The sequence below is a fragment of the Nicotiana sylvestris genome, chromosome 6 (genome assembly GCF_000393655.2).
Source record: "Nicotiana sylvestris chromosome 6, ASM39365v2, whole genome shotgun sequence".
Lineage (NCBI taxonomy): Eukaryota > Viridiplantae > Streptophyta > Magnoliopsida > Solanales > Solanaceae > Nicotiana > Nicotiana sylvestris.
This window is the reverse complement of record NC_091062.1, coordinates 4,069,058-4,082,175: the sequence shown is the minus strand read 5'-3', so window position 1 is coordinate 4,082,175 and position 13,118 is coordinate 4,069,058. Positions and strand designations below refer to the sequence as shown.

Sequence of the window (13,118 nt, the reverse complement as noted above, 5' to 3'; positions counted from 1 at the left end):
CTTAACCCATTCGTTATCTTCAATCTCTGCTTCAACAATGGTTCGGAGCGAAGGAATTTCTACCTCTGCTGGTATCACAACCTCGGTCCCATAAACCAACAAGTATGGGGTTGCCCCTACTGATGTGCGTACTGTAGTGCGATATCCCAGCAAGGCAAAAGGTAACTGTTCATGCCATTGTCTGGAACTCTGGATTGTCTTCCTCAAAATCTTCTTGATGTTTTTGTTTGCTGCTTCAACAGCGCCATTGGCTTGGGCCGGTAAGGAGTGGAGTTCCTATACGTTATTTTGAGCTGTTCGCATACATCCTCCATCAAGTGACTATTCAGGTTTGCCGCGTTATCTGTGATGATAGTTGCAGGAATACCGAAACGACAGATAAGATTTGAATGTACAAAATCCACCACGACTTTCTTAGTGACCTATTTGAGAGTGACAGCTTCGACCCATTTTGTGAAGTAATCAATAGTGACCAATATGAATCTGTGTCCATTTGAGGCTTTTGGCTCGATTGGCCCAATGACGTCCATGCCCCAAGCAACAAATGGCCAAGGTACAGACATGGGATGCAGTTCTGTGGGAGGTGCATGAATCAAATCACCGTGCACCTGACACTGATGACACTTTCGAACGAAACTAAAACAGTCATTTTCCATGGTCATCCAGTAATAACCCACTTGAAGGATTTTCTTTGCTAAAACGTACCCATTCATGTGGGGCCCGCATACTCCCGCGTGTACCTCGTGCATGATTCTTCTAACCTCTTCTGCGTCAACACATCTCAACAAGTTGAGATCCGGGGTTCTTTTATACAATACCTTGCCGCTCAAAAAGAATCCACTCGCATGCCGCCTAATAGTTCTCTTTTGATCTCCAGTAGTATGTTCGGGGTATTCTTGTGTCTTCAAGAACTTCTTAACATCATGTTACCATGGCTGGGTACTTGGTCCTGCCTCAATTACATTACAGTAATCGTGTCTTTCCCTAATTTGGATCTCCAAAGGATCGATGCGGGCATTCCCCGGGTAAGGTAACATTGAAGTTAAGGTGGCAAATGCATCGGCTAGTTCATTGTGACACCGTGGGATATACCTGAACTCTATTGATATGAATCATTTGCCGAGATCCTCCACGTGCTGCCGGTAAGGAATAAGCTTGACATCTCGAGTTTCCCATTCACCATGGGCTTGTCGGACAATCAAATCAGAATCCCCCATAATCAACAAATCTTCAACATCTTGATCGATCGCCATATTTATGCCCATGATGCAAGCTTCATATTCAGTTGTATTGTTCGTGCAAAAGAAACGATGCCTAGCTGTAGCCGGATAGTGTTGACCAGTGGGTGAGACCAAGATTGCCCCAATTCCTACACCTTTGGCGTTTACAGCCCCATCAAAGAACATCTTCCAAGCATGAGCGTCTTCTGAGACTACTCTTATGTTGTTTATCTCTTCATCTGGAAAATAAGTACTCAATGGTTGGTATTCCTCATCAACCGGGTTCTCAGCCAAGTGATCCGGCAATGCCTGGGCTTTCATTGTCGTGCGAGTGACATAGACGATGTCGAATTCAGTAAGCAAGATTTGCCACTTTGCTAATCTCCCAGTAGGCATCAATTTCTGGAATATGTACTTCAATGGATCCAACCTGGTTATGAGGTAAGTAGTATGAGCTTGGAGGTAATGTCTCAATTTCTGAGCGACCCATGTCAAAGCACAACACGTTCTTTCCAACAAAGTGTATTTGACTTCATAACCGGTGAACTTCTTGCTTAAGTAATAGATCGCCTGCTCTTTCTTTCTAGTTATGTCATGTTGTCCGAGCCGAAGGAATTTTCCAAGACCGTCAGATACAAGAACAGGGGTCTCTCTAGCTCTGGCAGGACCAGGACTGGAGGATTTGAAAGATATTCTTTGATCTTGTCAAAAGCCTCTTCACATTCAGTCATCCATTTGATTGCTGCATCCTTCCTCAATAGCTTGAATATGGGCTCACATGTGCTAGTCAGTTGGGCAATGAATCGACTGATATAGTTTAACCTGCCCAATAGACTCATCACGTCTTTCTTCGTTCTTGGAGGAGGTAGATCTCAGAAAGACTTTATCTTTGTTGGATCTAACTCGATACCTCTCCTGCTTACTATGAAACCCAGAAGCTTTCCCGATGGGAATCCGAAGGCGCACTTAGCCGGATTCAGCTTCAAGTCGTACTTTCTCAACCTCTCAAAAAATTTCCTCAAGTCTCGAACATGATCGTCCTGAGTCCTGGACTTGACTATCACGTCGTCTACATACACCTCTATCTCTTGATGCATCATATCATGAAAAATGGCAGTCATGGCTCTCATGTAAGTTGCCCCGGCATTCTTTAAACCAAACGGCATAACCTGATAACAGTAAGTACCCCAAGGTGTAGTGAAGGCGGCTTTCTCGGAATCTTCTTCGTCCATCAACACCTGATGATATCCAGCGTAACAATCTACGAAAGACTGTATCTCATATTTGGCACAGTTATCAACAAGGATGTGGATGTTGGGCAACGGGAAATTGTCTTTGGGACTTGCCCTATTCAAATCTCAATAATCCACACACACACCCGAGTTTTCCCATCTTTCTTCGGTACCGGAACTACATTAGCCAACCACGTAGTATACTGGACTACCCGAATTACTTCTGTTTTCAGCTACTTTGTGATTTCTTCTTTGATCTTATCACTGATATCAGTCTTGAACTTCCTCTGCTTCTGTTGAACTGGAGGACAACCAGGGTAAATTGGCAATTTATGCACCACTAGATCAATACCTAATCCTAGCATGTCATCGTATGACCAAGCAAACACATCTTTTAATTCAAAGAGGAGTTGAATTATTGCATTGCGCGTTTTCTCATCTGTGTGAATGCTTATTTTGGTTTCTCGGACTTCTTCAAGAGTTCCCAAGTTAACCGGTTCGGTGTCATTCAAATTCGGCATAGGTTTATTATCAAAGTGTTCCAGTTCTAGATTTATTTCCCTAAAAGCCTCTTCTTCGTCATATTCCGGTTCTTGGTTCATTATTTCACAGTTAAACAACTCGTTTGGATCTGGGCGTGAAGTCCGCAAGCATGTCATATTATTTAAAGCCGCACTATTATAACTAAAAGGAAAAGATAAAAGAAAAATAGCAAAAATCAGAAAGAATAAAGGAAAAATGATGAAATACTGATTTTATTCCTTAGAATTGGGAAGATAACAGGGTTTATAATTCAGGAAGTTAAAACAGGAAACTAAAGAAAAACATCTGAGTTACACCCTGGGATAACTCGTGATGCAGGAAAGGTGGCAGGACAGGTCTACCCGGACTCCTGCCTAACTGGGAACGGTGTGGCCTCCCAATTTTGAAGCTTAACATTTGGCCCCATGTATAGCACCTCAGCGGTGCTTGTGCCTTCTCCCAGCTGAACCATGTGAGTTTCGTAAAGCATTTCTCTCATTGCCCCACATATTTCTTCAATCTCTTCGGCCGTAAAGGCCTCGTCATCTTCTTCTTCAATGTACTTTGGTCTGACGAAAGTTTCGTACAAATGTGGAAATGGTTGAGGCAACTTCCACCCCTCATTTTTTCTCTTCTTTGCCCAATCTTCATCTTTTGGAGCTGGTTGGAAGCCTATCCCAAAGAGTTTCTTAGTGGAAGGCAAGGTGATCGGTTCAGTTATTCCTTGCAGTGATTTTCCAAGCCCTTTTCCTGGTTTGAATCCCTGACGGATCATTTCTTTAGCAACCATGATTGAAACGTTGGACAAGAAAGGTTGGGGACAAGGGCTCCCTTCTTTATACTGTTCCGCCAGCACAACTTCAAAAGCCTGATAATCTGTGTGCTCAAACCCTTCCCTTGCTTCGAGATATGGGATGGATGGGTCCCGATAAATAGATTGTTCGTCTTCTCTGTGGACCACAATTTCCCGATCTTCATATTCAAAATTCACCATTTGGTGGAGAGTGGAGGGTACAACCCCTGCAGCATGAATCCAAGGTCTTCCGAGGAGAAAATTGTAAGATGTGTCCATATCCAGTACCTGGAAAGTTATTTCGAACTCTACCGACCCTATAGTCAATATCAAGTCTATTTCCCCAAGGGTGTCCCTCTTGATGCCATCAAAAGCTCTTACACATACATTATTGGGGCGAATCCTTCCGGACCCAACTTCCATTCTTTGCAACGTAGAGAGCGGACAAATGTCGACACCCGAACCTCCATCCAACATTACTCGCTTGACGTAGTAGTCTTCACACTTGACCGTCAGATGTAAAGCCTTGTTGTGAGTCTCTCCCTCTGGAGGTAAATCGTTCTTGCTAAAAAACTTGATTAACCGCAAAGAACCTTTCCGTCATTCTTTCAAGTTGTTCAACTAAAGTCTCAGCCAGTACATACGCTTCGTTCAAGGTTTTGAGCAAGATCTTCTGATGTTCGGCAGACCTCATTAACAAAGATAGCATAGACACTTGCTCAGGGTAGTTGCGCAACTGGTCCACCACTTCATAGTCAGGCATATTCATCTTCTGGAAGAAAACCTCTGCCTCTTCAGTGCTTACAGGCTTCTTGGGTGGGAAGCGCTTCCGTGTGGCATTGTTCACTTCTTGAATGTCTGAATATTTTCCAGCAGAAGTATTTTCTGGAAGTTTCCCCGTGATTTCTTTCCCTTTGTATGTAACCAATGTTTGTTGATAATTCCACGGTACCGTAGACGGGTCTGTCATTGGCTTCTGTGGCACGCGTCCGATAACCACTAGCTCATTCAGCCAAGGCGGTTTAATCGTCCCCCGGACCACATAGGCCCCTTTCGACACGTACATCGGTATTGCCCTTTTTATTTCGAATCTTTGTGGCTTCTCTGATCGACCTCGTGGAATATAGAGAACTTCATTCTTCGAAGGCAACATCGTCTCCGTCTTTGTCCCAGCCTTCTTCTCGAGCTCAGCTTTGACAGTATTAGTCTTCTTTTCCCCTTTCTCTTGCTTCGGGGCTTCTTTAGGCTTTCTCTCTATATCGACAATGGCGATTATAGCTTTCAGGGCAGGATCAAACTCCTTGTCCTCACAGATTATCCCAATCAACGACCCATTATTGTGAGCGGGCAACGGATTGTTGGTCACATTTGGGACCTCCTCGTCCCTTAATACTATCTTTCCCTGTTCTATTAAGTTCTCTACCTCCCTTCTTAAAGTCCAACAATCATTGGTATCATGCCCTTCTGCTCCCGAATGATAAGCACACCTGACACTAGCTTTGTAAGCAGGTGATGCTGGATTGTGCCTTGTTTGAGGGACTGGTTGCAAGAAACCCATCTGGACTAGTTTTGGGAATAGGGTAGAATACGGTTCACCAATAGGTGTGAAAGTTTGTCTTCTGGGTGGTTCTTGAGGACGGAAGTTATTTTGGGGTAGTTGTGGATTATAGTGGTTTCGGTAAGGAGGCTGATTTCTGGGAGGTGGAGCTTGGTTCCGATTGGCTTGTTGCGGTGGTCAGACATAAGGCTGAGTATTCATGACCGAGTAGGGCTGGGGAGTATAGGCCAAATCTTGATGAGGGTAATAGTGCTGCGGGGTCCTCTCTGAGAAAAGAGGTCCGGGAGTATAGTTTCTCCTTGTACCCGATGTTGCCATGAACGTTTCTTCCCTTTTCGTTCCCTTTGCTATTCCTCCAGACCCACCCTGGATGGCTTGGGAGGTAGCTCTGATAGCAGATTGGCTTAGAATTCGACCCGTATTTAGCCCATTTTCTACCATTTCTCCGATCTTAATTGCTTCTGCGAAATGTTTCCCCATGGCCGACATCATGTTTTGGAAATTCTTGAGCTTGGAGGAAAGTAGTGACCATTTCTATTTCATCTATATGAGGTTTTACCCTTGATGCTTCCTCGCGCCATTTAATAGCGTATTCTCTGAAGCTTTCTGAGGGTTTCTTCTTCAAGTTTGACAAAGAATTCATGTCTGGTGCGATGTCAATATTATACTGAAACTGCCTTACAAAATCTCTGGCAAGATCGTCCCAAATGTGCCATCGAGATATGTCTTGATCCATATACCATTCTGAGGCTATGCCCACCAAGCTTTCTCCGAAGTATGCCATCAACAATTCTTCTTTGCCGCCAGCCCCACGCAATTGGTTGCAATACTTTTTAAGGTGAGCAACGGGATCGCCATGCCCATCATATTTCTCAAACTTCGGTGTTTTGAACCCTACAGGCAGGTGCACGTGAGGGAACATGCACAGATCAGTATAGGAAACACTCTTCTGCCCGATTAAACCTTGCATATTTTTTAAACTCTGCTCAAGGCTCCTCATTCTTTTTGCCATTTCATCTTGTTCAAAAGCTTTGGGATTTTGGTCTTACCTAGGCGTAAGCTCGTATTGAGGGTGCTGAGGGTGAGTGCTGGTGGCAAGCCGAGTTGGTTCCAGCAAGAAGGATGGTGCTTGAAATGTGAATGAGGAAAAGTCAAATTAGGCCTGTGTGTAGCGGGTTGTGCCACGATTGGACAGGGCGGTGCAGTGAATATGTTTGTAGCCACATCTGTCGTTGACATCCGGGGATAAGAATCAGAGAGTGATCCAGCGGAGTGGGCTGAAATGGTAGGGTACCCGAATGGGCTAGTTGGATAACTTATGGGGACGTTGGAAGTCCCATTTGTCCTAGAGAACAACTCGGGGAATCCAGGGATTACACTCGGTGGCTCTTTTCCATTGTTCCAGTCATCCAACATTTCCAACATGCGAAGCCGCAAGATTCTGTTTTCTTCAGCAGTTGCTGATTCGGAAGTTAGGATGGCCGAGATTGAACTCTCTTCGGAGACAGGAATTGTTGGCAAAGGAATTTCTGAAGACATCTCTACACTTCCTTTTGATCTCGTGAAGTAAGTGTGAATACTTCCTCTCGACTTAGTGACGGGCAACTGAACACTTCCTTTCGACCTTGTAAAGTATGAATGTGAGGCCAGACCTCCACCAAACCAAACCACCTTTCTAAAAACCTGGACTTAGCAGCAAGCAAACGGTTAGTTTGAAACAAATAACAGACATGTAATCTCACGTTGGGGTGTAATGTACCTATAGAGTTAAGTGAATTTCTACATGTTTGCATCGATGACATGCGTCATTCCGGCTTCTCTTTATGCTCCCTTTTATTTATTATTATTATTTTTATTATTATATTTTTTTTATTTATTATTATTTGAAGTTAAAAAACGTGAACGGATCCGATGAGGATTGCCTACGTATCACGATGCCGCGTGAATCAGATCATTACGTAGTTCAAGACAAATAAGTGTAAAAATAAAGAAGCATTTTTTTATTACTGAAACAATCTATTACAAACTAACATTTTTTGAAAAAGGGAGAATAACAGACTTGAAATAAATACAAACTCAACAACTACTGATACACCCTGATGCGAAAAGACAAACAAAAGACGCCAAGACGGAAAATACAGACTCGACCTATAAATACATTAAAGTTTTAAGAATTGGCGCCCGCGGGGCATCGTTCGGCCTCGCCGCGGGCTTAGGTGTGATGTCCCTTTGAAGTTGTTCCAGCTCATACATGGTCTGCTTGACATAAATCATCACTGCCGAGAAAAAGGTAATGCGGGTCATATCTTCACATCGTAGACACCTCCTAATGATGGCGTGGGCAATGGTCTTAATCTTATCCCTGGTTTGCCCCTTTTCTATGAGTAGGCGCTCTATTTGATCATTACGGGCTTTCAAAACCCGAGAATTCTGGAGATGCTGATTCTGCCACTGCTGAATTTCTACTTCCATTTGGGCCAGTAAATCATAGCAATGTCTATTTTCAGCTTCAAAGGTTCGGGCTTGCTCAGCTGCTCTGTCCTCAAGAGTGACCACCTTTCTCTTCAAATTGGCAATGGTTTGCTTGTGATCCCTTTTCAACTGTTGCAGGTACCGGTTGCGCTCCCCTGTTCTTTTTGCCCAGTGTGCCTCGAGTCCTGCTATGGTATTCTCAAAATTCTCCAACTCACTCCGGCGCTCCCTAATTTCCATTTTTAAACCTTTTATCAGTCGCTCATCCGACCGGCTTCTTTGTTGGTTATCAGCGGCTATCCTTATTTGCTGGATTTGGGCCTTAAGCGCCTCGTTTTCCTGGGCCAACCTGTTCTTTTATCCCAGACCAGTAGCAACTTGCACGTTGTGCTCATATTTTAGACCTTCAATTTGACGTTTCAATTTGCTGATTTCAGCACGATAGCCTTTTTCTTTTGCTAACCAATCCCATTGCTTTTGTGATGACTCGGTAAAATTCAGGATATGGGGTCTTTTAGCCGGCCTTTCGTGTTCAAGTTCTCTTCTGTACCACGCAAGGTACCCTGGCGCTACTTCACTTTTGGCCCGATCCTGCACACAAGTATCTGCTTTCAAACATTGGCATTCATTCTAGATTTGGCGGACTTTTGTTTCAGGAAATTGTCCGTCAGGGCTAATCTTAATTGCTTGAGCACTAAGATCTTCCTCGTGTGGCACTATCTGGCATCTCCCGAGTTGTCTCAAAACTTGATAGGGAGCGTAAGGCTGAATGCTCTTAAGTCCCATCAATAGAAAGTGGGTTCTAGCCGCCGGCATATACATGACCTCATCAATAAGCAACCATCCCAGTGTCCATTGTATTTGGCTGGCAGTGAGAGTCTGAAAGAATGACGTCCATGCCGTAACTCCTTCGGGTAGACTGACCTCCTTGGTTCTCGTGTAAAACTCTTCTATGCAAGTTTTCTTCGAGGAACCATGACTCAAAAGCTCGGAACGATGGCAGAGATGTTCAGTCATCCATATTTGTAGCAGTAAATTACACCCCTCGAAGAAATTCCCCCCTGGCTTTACAGGCTGTGAGAGCTCGAAAGATATCAGATACTACCATAGGCACGAGAGTGCTTTTATTTTGAGTGAGCAAGGTACTGACGACCCCGAATATTTTCAGATCAATGTTCCCGTCTTTCCTCGGAAACACCAAAAGACCCAAAAATGTTATCATGAAAGCCACTCGTCTATGCTCCTCCCACTTCTGACGGTTGCCTTTGCTGCATAACTTGTTACCCGGGTTGTTGAATCCTCCTACATGACCATATCTGTCGTATATAAAGTGTGGATTACAGAAACCTACGGCCAAATCTGGGTTATGGACCATCCTGGGTATCTTTAATGAATCTAGAAAACGATGCACAGTGACAGCTCTTGGGGCAACCAGGTATTTTTGCCTTAATGGAACTTCAGCATTTCCGATGTACCCGGCTATTTCCTCTAGAGTCGGGGTGAGTTCAAATTCGGAGAAGTGGAAGACATTGTGTACTGGGTCCCAGTAGGTGACCAAAGCTCTTATGATATATCCCCGAGGCTGGATTTCCAATAAACCCGTGAGACCTTTCAGATATTTCTTGACTTCATCTTGCCCTTCACCAACTAGATCATTCCACCATAGCCGCAACTTGACAGGGATTTTAGTCATTATCGAAAAGCGTTCATTTTGCATTGTGCTCATCCTGCACATTTATTAAGGTGATTTAAGCAAAAATGATTTGACTCGAAAAATGATTTGACTATTTTTTAGAAAAGAGAGATCCGATTTTCGAACACGGCCTTTCAGCACTTCGGGGATGATGATTTTAAGGCTGTGCGGGTCAATCGACCCAAACTCTAAAGGATGATCGAAAGTGGCCGTTTATGCAAAGTCAGCCTTCCGCCGTCCCTTTCGGGAACATTTGGCTATTTTTTGACAAAACCAACATCACTTGATGTATTTATGACTCTCTCTTTTTTTTCTTTTTTTTTTCAGAATAGTGACCCGACATTGGGAACACGGCCTCACAGAGCCTCGGGGACGAGGATCCTAAGGCCATTGGGCAAATTGGTCAAAATTTTAAAAAATGACCAAAAATGGCTGTTTATGCAAAGTCAGCCTTCCGGCGTCCCTTTCGGGAACATTCGGCTATTCTTTGACAAAACGGCATCACCCGACTCATTTATGATGAAATTAAAATTCCGACATTTTGGCTATTTCCGAAAAGGGGAGGTTGGACCCGATGAGGGTTGCCTACGTATCTCACACCCTGTGAGAATCAAATCGGCGTAGTTCGGGCCGATCAGGAATAGAGGAAATAAACTAACCCTTTTTTTTCGAATAAAATACTTACAAAGAAAAGGAGAAAATATTTTTGGATTTCGATTTTTTTTTTTTTGAAAAGAAACGACGACTAAAGAAATATTTTTCTTTGAATTTTAACTTCTTTTGAAATTTCGAAAAATCTCCTAAGGAAGTATTTGGACTATTAGTCTGAACTTATGAAAGAGATACTACAAAAGAAAAAATATTTTTGAATTTTGAATTTTTTTTTTTAATTTTTAAACAAATATTTTTTGGATTTTTGAGAGTGATTAAAAGGAAATATTTTTTTTGTATTATATATATTTGTTTTTTTAAAATAAATCAAACTAAAAGACAAATTTTGTTTTCATTTTTTTTAAAAAAAAAATTCGGCGAGGTTTTGACACTACTTGGACATTGGTTTTATTTTTCTAAAAATAAGTAGTTACCTCCCTACACTGCTATTTTTCTTTTCCTCTTTTCAAAAAATTTCTCGATTTCAGAAACCGGTCAGCATGCAGATCTGAAGCAAATAGATGCGCAAAATAAACGGGATGCAGTATGATGGTCTTTTCATTTCGGGTTGCTTGTCCTAGACGGACCCAACCCCTGTGTTGAGCCCCCTATGTCAAATGAAACATGATGCAAATACGCGTTCCTACTAGGGATCCGGCATGAGGTCTTGTTATACTAGGTTTATAACCTGGTTATTTGTTCTAGACTGTGTACCCGAGCGGACAACTCGAATCGAGGAGGGGGATACGTACCGGGGACCCGCGAGATCGTCCGGCTTTGTAACTTGTCCGGCCTCTTTCTTATTTCAAGGTATTGACACTAACAGAATAGGGAGTCTTGACCAGCAAGCTCCTCCCCGGAGGTAAGAAGAGAAGGGTTTCGACACAGTTTATATACAGTTCAGATAATATCAAAGCGGTGAAAGGCAACATTTAGCACGTTATGCCCAAACATGTAATAAAGATCAGATAATAAAGCCAAATATAACAATTATTCTAAGCTCGAACTCTTGAACCCTGAACCAGAGATTCTGGGTTCGATCCCCAGCGGAGTCGCCAGAGCTGTCACACCTCCTTTTTGCGCACCTACCCCGGAGGATAAATGCGTGAGGGAGTTTTTCTAATTTAAGTGACAATATTCGAAATGGGATTATTTATTTAATTCAGAGTTGCCACTTGGGAAAGGTTTGGCTTTTGGTGTCCCAAGTCACCGATTTATCTTGAATCCCAATTCGAGGAAAATATTCGACTTTCCAAATGAAGTCTGCGAACCAAAAATTCTAAGTAAGGAATTCTATTGACCCGAGGGAAGGTGTTAGGCACCCACAGATCCCGGGGTTCTAGCACGGTTGCTTAAATTGTTATAATGGCTAAATATCTGATTTTAATACATGTTATAACCTGTGTGCTTTTATTAAGTTTAAAACCGCTTTTATTATTATTTTTTAATAGAATTGCAACGTTGTGAAAATGCATCTCGAACCACGTCACAATAAATGCACCCGTGGTTGTTAATACGTTCTGACTCCGTTGAGATTTGGATTTGGGTCACATAAATGCGCACCCGAATTTAAGCATGTAATTTAATTAAAAATCGCATCTAAAGAGTCTAACACGTTATTATCTTTGGGGCAAACCGTGAGGTTCGCTAGACGGCCCATCCCAGAAAATCTAAGTATTTATTATGACCAATTATTGAGGGCCCCGCAATTTGCATTTTTATTTGGCGAGGCTCTTCTCATTATTTTTTAAAAGGATAATCTTAGAATGACTACATTTTCTATTTTTCGTTTGTCTCTAAGATAAATGAAGAAAAGGTCTTACTTTATTTACATACTTTCGAGTTATTATAGTTAAGTTTTGAACATGATTCGTTAAATCTAAAATGAACGCAATAAGAGCAGTCCGTCTGACAGTTATGGGCCCATGCCTAATGTGCATGGCGTGAAACTAGGCCTGGGCCATCCTTATTCCAGTTGGGCCTAATTGACTTATTTTATATATGTTTGATATTTACAAGGGGCTGAAATGTGAACCCGTGCTATCTAATTAAACAATGTTCCTGTAAGTTTTAAAACAAGCCTTTTGTTCCATGAGGTAACTATTAAGTATTTTGGAAATAGTCTAAGAGGCCTAACAGAACGTACCATTTTTACTCTTAAGTATGTTGTTAAATCTGAAACAACAGAACATGTTTTCTACAACATCAATCCATTTTAACTAAGCGCACAAGGGAGGAAGTTTACAACTAAACTACTACAAAATATTGTTCAGTTATACATAGCCCATACCTACATGATTCTAGTAGAAGACATGAACAATTATACGTATACCGCTTAGTGTTCACTATACAACTAAAAAATATTCAAAACAACTTCAACTCTTCATTTTTCATTCATGCTTCAAATTTCAGCTTACATTGAGCTAGTGGATCAGTTATATACCTGGATGTTGAAACACAACAACAACAAGAAGAAAGTAGAAATCAGCAGCAGCAAACGGCAGCAGTAACCAACAAATAACAGCAGCAACAGCAACAATAAGCAGAATAAATCCCAGTGAAAATTCTGCTATAACCAATGGAAGCAGTAGCAAATAAACCCAGCAAACTCAAGAGCAAACAATTGAAAACCCAGCAATCACCAAAATGCAATCTGAGCCAAAGCAGAAGGGAGACAGGTACGAGACAATAGTAGTTTACTGATGTTTCAAGACATTCAAAGGAAGAAGCCTAAGTTTCAATGGAACAAAGCAGTTAATGCTGATTTCGAAACAGTAAAAGTGAAGAAAAGCAGAATTTTCAGCTTCAATAGAGCAAACAAAGGTTTTTTGTTTATTGTCTACCTAGGATGGAAGTCCAGAAATGAGCTCTCTTTTTTTTCAAGATCAGCTCCCTTGGGTTCTAACCTCTTTTATTTTCAGTTCTCCCCCCTCTGCTCTCTTTCAGTCTCCCTTTTATATCCTATTAGAAGAGAAGG

At 42.1% G+C, this 13,118-nt stretch overlaps 1 protein-coding gene across 1 annotated transcript; it reads right to left on the bottom strand.

The window, feature by feature from the left end:
• Positions 1 to 2,685: 2,685 nt before the first annotated feature.
• Positions 2,686 to 5,325, bottom strand: LOC138870191 (uncharacterized). The gene is made up of 3 exons (XM_070147980.1): positions 4,361 to 5,325; positions 3,337 to 3,924; positions 2,686 to 3,136 (listed from the first exon to the last, which is right to left on the bottom strand). Exons 1-3 carry the CDS (start codon positions 5,323 to 5,325, stop codon positions 2,686 to 2,688), a joined length of 2,004 nt encoding a protein of 667 aa, XP_070004081.1.
• Positions 5,326 to 13,118: the final 7,793 nt, after the last annotated feature.

Excerpts from the sequence above, each read along its gene's own strand:
- LOC138870191 (XM_070147980.1), bottom strand. The coding sequence starts at position 5,325 with ATGGGTTTCTTGCAACCAGTCCCTCAAACAAGGCACAATCCAGCATCA. Across the intron at positions 3,925-4,360 it reads CTTGAAAGAATGACGGAAAG|AGAAGACGAACAATCTATTT; the intron begins GTTCTTTGCGGT and ends TGTGGTCCACAG. Across the intron at positions 3,137-3,336 it reads CCAGTTAGGCAGGAGTCCGG|TTATAATAGTGCGGCTTTAA; the intron begins GTAGACCTGTCC and ends TTTTCCTTTTAG.